General features: G+C 45.6%; 1 protein-coding gene across 3 annotated transcripts in view; it reads right to left on the reverse strand.

The window, feature by feature from the left end:
• LOC142803426 (uncharacterized) overlaps nucleotides 1-8803 on the reverse strand; it is a 107882-nt gene extending 99079 nt beyond the window's left edge. For all 3 annotated transcript variants that reach the window (XM_075888548.1, XM_075888547.1, XM_075888546.1), the window contains exons 1-3: nucleotides 8593-8803; nucleotides 4708-4720; nucleotides 3609-3742 (exon numbers count right to left, since the gene is read on the reverse strand). In XM_075888548.1, coding sequence (XP_075744663.1) covers nucleotides 3609-3742; nucleotides 4708-4720; nucleotides 8593-8626 — 181 coding nt within the window. In that variant the 5' untranslated portion in view covers nucleotides 8627-8803. The remainder of the gene's footprint in view (nucleotides 1-3608; nucleotides 3743-4707; nucleotides 4721-8592) is intronic.
• Nucleotides 8804-9018: the final 215 nt, after the last annotated feature.

Here is a 9018-nt window from a genome sequence, read left to right on the forward strand (position 1 = left end):
GGTCTAGGGAAATCCTTCTATGACTACGTATGGTCCTTTCTTACAGATCGGAAAGCCGTGATGAAGATTGCAGATATCGATACCGCACCAATCGAACTAGAAGCAAGGGGCACGCCACAAGGGGCAGTGATTTCACCAATGCTGTTCAACATTTTCATGATTGGACTGTCAAAGAAATTATCGAGCATTGAGGGATTGAAGCACAGCATCTACGCAGATGACATTACCATCTGGTGCACAGGTGGAAGCGAGGGGCAGATTGAGAGCGCTCTGCAAGAGGCGATTGACACCGTAGAAGACTACCTTCGCCCTTCCGGGCTCAAGTGCTCCTCGACTAAGTCAGAACTTTTGCTTTATCGGACTGCATGCCGGGGACCGAAGCCCAGGGGATGGAAGCCGTTAAACCAGATAGACATCCATCTCCGTACAAATCAAGGGGATGCCATCTAGAGGGTCGACTCCATCAAAGTCCTGGGAATGCTGATAGAGTCTACCGGCGCCAACAGCAAATCTATAGCCAAGTTAACTCGGAAAACAGACAGTGCGGTGCACCTCATACGCAGAGTGGCCAACAAAAGAAATGGGATCAAGGAAGACAACCTCATCAGGTTGACGCATGCGTTTGTTCTAAGTCACTTCACATACGAGGCAGCAATGCACAACTGGTCAAGAGCAGAGTCCAAGACACTGAATGTGCTCCTCAGGAAAGTTATCAAGAAGGTCCTGGGCCTACCCATACATACCAGCACCGAGCGTCTGCTTGAGCTTGGCATACACAACACGCTCGAAGAAATAGCAGAAGCCCAAGAGAGAGCACAGTTTGCAAGGTTATCTACTACAAGGTCTGGGAGAATGATCCTGCAGGAGCTGGGCCAACACCCAATAGCAATCAGACGCAATTACAATGATATCCCTGACAACATCAGGGAGACTATCACGGTATCTCCTATACCGAGAAACATGCATCCAGAACACAACCTCGGAAGAAGAGTAGCGAGGGCCAGGACTATACTTCGTCAAGTCTCAAACGAGGAACGAGGGGTCGTATTTGTTGACGCGGCTTCCTACGCCAATGGGAAAGCGTTTGTGGCAGTGGTAGTCGATGGGGCTAGCCATGTCGTCAACTCAGCGACGGTCAGGACGAAAGACCCAATCATTGCGGAACAAGTGGCCATCGCCTTAGCACTCAAGATGGATAACATTGAAGTCGTCTACAGTGATTCCATGGCAGCACTACGGGCGTTCGCCAAGGGGACGATCTGTGAACAAACGCTGAAAATACTGCAAGGCAAGAACATAACACATCATCTTCTGAGTTGGTTCCCAGCTCACCTTGGACAAATCAACGATTCCCCTCCCAATCTCAACGAAGCAGCACACGAGCCGGCGCGAGAACTCTCCAACCGCGCCTCTCCGGGGATGCGTTCTACCGGTGAAGGGGATAACCGGGAAATTCTTACAACATATAACGAGCTCACTAAACATTTCTACCTGTCTAGAAGGATTTTCCCTCCACCTCACAAAAATCTAACCCGGCCCCAAGCACTTACAATAAGGCTTTTGCAAACGCGGATGTACCCTACTTTGAAAATGTTACACATCATGTACCCTGACCTATACCCAAGTAATCTTTGTCCACATTGCGGGGAAATAGCTTCATTAGAACACATATTTCTATTCACATCCTCACAGCAGCCTTCCCAAGCGGTCCGAGATCGCCTGGCGTCGCCTACAGACCCGCACCTTCCCGTGCCCCCTCGTGTTTTCATACATGCACCCAGGTGCCATCGATCCACGCTGCTGCCTGTGCGGCAACGTTGCCTCGTTGAACCACATCCTCTGGGGCTGCCCGGAGGATCCCCCGCCCGCCGACCTCCTTTGCTCACCCCCCACCGAGGGACAATGGGAGGCCCTTCTCTCCAGCAACGACATAGACATCCAGACACGGGTCCTGAAACGAGCGGAAGAAGTCATCGAGAAACACAGCCTGGCAGCCTTCGTGGCTTAGCCTCCCTTACCCCTCACCCCTTCGACTAATAAAGTTGTTACTCACTCACTCATTAGAACACATGCTCTGGCAGTGCACCAATTTCGCTCATTTATCGCACATCACCTCTGCCAGATGGGAGGCGGCAATCCGCAGCTCGTCCTTGGCAGATAAGCTCTGGGCTGTCCACCAAGCCCGCGAGGCGGCTGAGGAGCTTGACATCCCTGTCCCCACGTGGGAGCTGCCCGCAACACAGTGATCTGTGTTTTGGAGGACCAAATAAAAGTTTATCCAATCCAATTAACAACACAAATGCTACACAAACGCTGGCAGAACAAATGCTACTAACGTGTTTCGAACCCACTGCATTGAGGTGGCGGCAAGTCACGTTCAAGTTAAAAAAAGGGGGGGGGGGGGGCTCCGGCTTCTAGGAGCGAGGATAAGCGCGCGCACCCACAGCTGTTGTTGACAGCTGCCGACGCAGAAACGTGACATAATGGGGGTTCAGGTTGCTAGGAACGCGTGCGTCCGCAGCTGTTGCTATGGGAAAGGGCGGTGGATGGAATCCCGATAGAAGCCTGGCATAGCCCGACCAATAACATACACGGACGTCAAAGCAACGGCCTCTCCTTCCATAGCGCGGCACGCAAAATCAGCAGGCCACGGAATGTACGTTGGCCCCCTTGTTAACGGCGAGTCATTGTATACAGCATGTACCACTGGTGGTACGCGGTGTATACAATAAAGACCACAGAAACTTTATTACGCTGTCGTCCTCAGAAGCAATATGGCGTAAAGAAGGCGCGTTAGGCACGCTCTAAAGATCCTCCCCTCACATGTTGCGTTGTGCGCGCGCCCGTGCACGTGCGATAATCTCGTGGTTCGGGCTCTTTGTACGTCTTGTGCTTCTACCGCAATATTGCTTTGAAGATACAGTGGTCAAAAAGACCATGAAGGTCACTTAGGTCGCTTCCGCGGCCACGTTTACGAAAGGAGCGTGCTGTTCACAGAGGAAGAAGCAACAATTATGACAGTTTGCGCTCATTTTATGTATATTTGTACATCTGTTTTATGCGCTTTTCTTCCAGTGGGAACAGCGTGCTTATAAGGGTTAAGCTTTGACGGTCGCTAGTCCGCGCCCGTCCTGTGTATGCTCATTTCGTAAATGCTTTCTGCTTGATGTGCGCGCAACAATTTTTGAGCTGCTTGCCGTTCTTCACGAAATATTACAATTCGTTGATGTAGCATTCATTTCTTCGCCCTTGTGGCGAAATCATGTGTCATAAACTCTACACTTTCTCCGTCAAGACACGTTACAGCTTTTGTATTTTAAGCCGATTCCTACACACTAGAATCAGTTACGTTTTTTTAATTACGTGGCTTGAAGAATAACTGCAGTTACCTAAACATTCAAGAATTTTTCGAACTATTAAGAGTTATCACATGGCACACAATATACACGAATTGTTTTCCGCGAGCCCATTCCCACGCGTCATAGTGCCTAGAATTCAAGCTTTAATCGACAGTTTGCACACTAATTTGCATCTGTAGAACGTGTGATGGACGCATGGACGTGTGGTGTTAATACACACAATATAACGAATCTGTTTTAGCAGCTTACCAGCGGTGGTCGTGTGTCGGTTCATAAGGAAGACCACAAGGAGAACGACCACCACAATAACCACGATGGAAATCACGCCAAATACCAGGTACATAACGCCATCTGTCTTCACTCCGCTGTACTCCACGCTCTCTCTGGGCGCGCAAATCAGCACAAGGCAAAAAATTTTAAAGAGAAGGCGCATAGCAATTTTAATCCGACTTCAATGTATATGTGGGTTCATTGTGAAAGGAAACGTTGCCCACTGGGTATGTTTGGATTTTACTCTCTTGGAATAATTCAGTTGTTTAAGTATCCATATGGCTACTTGTAGTTAGCAATTCAGACTTTCAGCGCAGGAACCCATCCACTAGCTGTTAGGGGGCCAGCATTTACAAAGGTGCTCATTCAAATGTTCCCTTCAAAGAACGTGGTCCCTTTAAAAAACGTGTTCCTTTAGGAGCATATTGTAAAGCGCACTCCAATTACGTAGCTTTTAACAAATAGCTTGAAATCCATAGGGCCATTAGGGCATAACGGTGTCGTAATGCCAGTAATGCTCATATAAGAAGTGGAGCCGAACAATTGTGGAACAGAGCACTGCACTCAAAAGGTAACTGATGAATCAAACTGTAATTGTAGGAAGTTATTGAAAACAAACGTCTTCAGGAACTCCGCCAGAGTTTGGCTCCTGAAATTTCCCTTAGCAGAGCGTCGTTACATTCGAACATACATTCTACAGTAAGTAAACTGCTTTTTAGCATTCCGCTTCTATCAAAATACAACTGTAGTGTCCGGAATCAAATCTAAAGTCATTGTGTCGGCAGCCGAACACGTTAACCACTGTGCCACGTGACGGACAGGGACGCTGACAATTCAGAACAAGCAATAGGTCTATTTTGCAGCAAAAATGCAGGAAAATGGCATGCTTCTAAAGTTTATGTGCTTTTGATGCACCAAAGTCCTGGAAATACAGAATTTGGTGCGCAATGTACAAGGTTTGGTAACGTTGAGCTATCTTCGTTTACTGACATACCTACGGCACACGTTTAAGGAAACGTCACTGGATCATGTAAACTAAGCTTATGAATAAAAGGAAACAAAAGAACATGCATCTTACTGAGGTTGATCATCTGTGGAAGAGAAAAAAGCGAAAAAGTAATGGAGGTGCTTTCCGTAAGTTCATAATGAAACAAAAGTAAAATTATAAACTGGCCTAACAAGACGCCCCTCGGTTTTTTCATTCAGATGACGTTATACATTGGCTCCAGAAACTTCTCAAGACTTCTTTCAAATTTAATAGCCCTCCACTAAATTGGAGGAATTTCAACGCACTAAGGAAGCGCCATTATCATGTGTTCGATTGTACTCAAGCACATATTCCTGAGAGACAGCTTGTCCCAATTGTAGCAAAGCCATCTTTCGAAAAGGTTGTTTCTTACCCAGCCATTGTAAGATCCCACTTAACCTAAATAAGTAATGTAAAGCATGCATTACCGGCTCTTTATTGCCTGAAACAAAGGTTATTAACGAGCAGCCTATTCATAGGCGCAATGTAATTCTTTGCCTTAATAATCAATTCACTGTCGTAGAAGAGTTATCCCTGCTATACCAATGGAAATTGTGAATTACAAATGATTCACCACACCAAGGAACTCCGAAGCATTGTCAAACACTCACTTCAATGATATAACGGTTGCAAAGAAAATGATGAATTGTCAGACACTCACTTCAATGATATAACGGTTCCAAAGATAATTATATAATCGTTAACTTCATGGTTTCAATTATTACTACAGGGTAGTAATCTCTTCTCTCACGGAACCACCAAAGCCTTCAAGAAATTGTGTCTACCGACTGCTATTGAGCGCGTTACAGAACGATATAGTAACTAACATCCCCATCATCATCATCATCATTATAAGCCTAACTACACCCACTGCATGCAGCGCAAAGGCCTTTCCCACGATCCGCAATTCCACCCGGTCTTGTGCTTTCCGTTGCCTCGTTATACCTGCGAACACTTTTATCTCATCACTCACCCAAATTTTTGTCTCTCTTTCGTGCCTTCGACTGCTCTTGGATTCCAGTCAGTTACCCTTAATGACCAGTGGTTATCCTGCCTACATGCTACGTCAACTACGATGTACATAACCCCGGTTTGTTCCCTGACCCACTCTGCTCTCTTCTTGTCTCTTAATGTTGCACAACCCATCCCATGACTCGCTCCATCGTCCTCAATTGAAGCTGAACGCTTAAGGCTCCAGGTTTCTGCTACGTAGGTAAGTACTGGCAAGATGCAGCAGTTATATACCTCATTGTTGAGGGTTAAAGGAAGATTACCATTCATGATTTGAAAATGCTTGCTGAATGTGATCCTCTCCCCCCATCCTTATTCTTCTAGTTCTTTCACTCTCATATTTCGGCTCCGCAGTTACTACCTGTGCTAAGTAGAGATATTCCTTTGCAACTCACAGTGTCTCCACTTATCGCAAAGTGCTGTTTTCTGCCGAGGCTGTTGCACATTACTTTAGTTTTGTGCATATTATTTTCAGCCCCACTTTTCTGCTTGCCATATCTAGTTCTGTAATCATGAGCTGGAATGCATCCCCTGAGTTCCCTACTTCTCAAGGCGATGTTATCAGCGATCACAAGTTAATAAGATAATCTGCATTAAATCATCTCCCTAATTCCTCTGATTCTACGGTCCTGGAAGTCTCTAGTAAACACACAATGAATATTATTGGAAAGATCGTGTCTCCCTGCCTTACACCCTTCTCTATAGAGATTCTGTCGCTTTCTTTATGCAGAACTATATAGTGGCTGAGCATCCACTGTTGATTTCTTCAAGTAGGTTTACGTATGTTTATGAACAGGACTATAATAAATTTAAGCAGATACTTTGGTCGTTTTTAAACTCTTAATCTAGCACCGTACTGTGTCATTTCGTATACTATGCATTCGAGACGCATTTTTACCATTTTTTTCCTTCCGGTTTCTCTGTACTTATATTTCGCTTTACGAATTGTAACATGTTTATTGTAATATAGACAATTTTGTGTACTATTTCTTTGTTATATTAACCTGTATTACAGTGAAGTGATGCTATTGATGTTGTTGCCCGACCTCCCCTTTTATAGTACCCTGAAAAGGGCTTTAGAGTGTAATAAATAGTGATGATGATGAAAAGTAAGAGCACATTTCGGATATATATATATATATATATATATATATATATATATATATATAGAGAGAGAGAGAGAGAGAGAGAGAGTGAGAGACAGAGAGAGAGAAAAGAAACACAGCTTAGTGGTTGTCTTAATTTTATTACCAATGGTTTCGGCCGGTAAACCGATCTTCGTCGCCGATGAGCGGTCCTCTGGTCGACACTGTTGGTAATAAAATTGAGACAAACACTAAGTTGTGTTTCTTCTCTTCCCAAGTACGTTTGGCCCATTGGAAATGCTTCTTCAGTATATATATATATATATATATATATATATATATATATATATATATATATATATATATATATATATATATATATATATATATATATATATATATATATATATAATGCCACCATTGATGAACGAGCCGCTGTGACTCATACCCGTTTTGGGCGACGAAGAGGAAGAGAACATTTTCGTTGCTCGGGTTCAGGTGAACTCCTGGCTGCAGGTCTTGTGTTTGCTCGCGACAATATATATATATATATATATATATATATATATCTGATACATACCTGAAGCTCAAGCTTCAAATACCACATTGTGATAACAAATTTTTATTTGTATTTTTCTGCAATTTTTCTTTTTTGGAATTTTTCTCAAAACTTTCTTCTCATGGTTAGCATCAGTAATGGCACAGCATCACTTGTATGTAGCATCCAACAGAGTAAGTAGGCCTCTCGAGATGATATTGCGTTTCCTTACGTCACGGCAACGAATTGGTGGAACTTCAGAAAGTGCTGTGTCCAGCGGACCTTCGCCCTACTACTTGTCGGACTCAGTATGCTGCCTCTTTCCAAATAAACGGTACTGCATTTCAAATAATTACTAGAACTCATCCTGCTCTTCTATTTCGCAGTCTATGTTAAATCTTGCTGTACTACCAGGCCTGAGCTCCTATGCCACGCTTAGTGAGATGACAAGTGAGCGTGGTTTGGCATAACGAGACAGTAGACAGTCTGTTATGTGTTCCCGAGCCCCCAGTTTGGCCAACTAATATGAACTACCGACTAACCTATCTTTCCATTCTTAACGAGACACTTTCTGCCAATTTCTGCAGTACGCATGTTTCAGGTTTCAGAATTAACAGTTCTAGGTGATTTCGGTTTCTAGCTAGTCCACCGATCAGTAAAGGTATCCATTTTTCGCGGCTACGCGCACTTCTTCAACGTAACACGACGCCAGCGATGCGTCACCGGTGCGCAGCCAACGATCCAGCAAGAGTCCCCCCCCCCCCCCCCGTGCGTCACAATGGCGCGGAGAGGAAGCGCGATGCGACGTATACCAGGCACTGGTGAAGTATGAACCCCCTTCCCTTCGCGGCAAGGTAGTGAGACGCCTCTCCATCTCGGAGGCTTTCACTTTAGTGACATCGCTTGTCCCGGTAATATCGGCCTCTTCAAGACGGCAGAGGGCAGCATAAGAAAACCACAATTCGGGCTTTAAGGCCAAAACTCCATCCTTACAGGACCGAGGCGCTGTTTTGTAGAGCAAATGACCAATCGACAAGCTCATTGGTCCGTAATGTTGCAGGTGGGCAGTATTTCGTCACCGCGAGTACGAGGAGGACAGCACATGCGTAGGAAGGAACCATGCGAATCGGTTTTGGAAATCGAGGATCTGCGGGGTGCGCAGAGCTCTGATATTCGCAAAATGCGATCGCTAAGGTCAGCTACACAAATTAGCGTGCTGACTTGTGGCGTGTACAAAAGAAAGGTCTCAGCCTCTCTACTGGCCCTTTCTATGGAAAGAGGAGGAGCGTCTGGTAGACTCACCGCTGCCGCCGCCGCTGCCTTCGGCGGAAGACATCGTGGCCGTCGGAGCTTCTTCCTCCTCTTCCTCAGGTGGAACTTCAGATGCGGCGGGGCGGACGCCGGGCGCCCCTGCGGTTTACGCCCCCGGTCAGGCGAGCGACGAGGGGGCTCGACTTCTTCGACCTCTTCTTTGCCGTCTTGGCTCTTTCCTCCTCGGCGAAAAAGAGGGCTAGGCAGATCGCTTCCTTGCCATAACCTTTATTTTTGCCTATCACCCACTACGGACTGTGAAATCGACGGGTACTACAAAAAGTTTTGCTTTATTTAGGATTAACGCTATTGAGTAAATTGGTCCCCTTGCGCTTAAACAGTCCTAGAGAAATGGTTTGTTTTCAAACGCTAATGCATAGGCCAGGCGGCCATCGTCACGCCTTCTGGTGGCTAAAT

This window comes from Rhipicephalus microplus, chromosome 3 (genome assembly GCF_043290135.1).
Source record: "Rhipicephalus microplus isolate Deutch F79 chromosome 3, USDA_Rmic, whole genome shotgun sequence".
In the NCBI taxonomy this organism is placed as follows: Eukaryota; Metazoa; Arthropoda; class Arachnida; order Ixodida; family Ixodidae; genus Rhipicephalus; species Rhipicephalus microplus.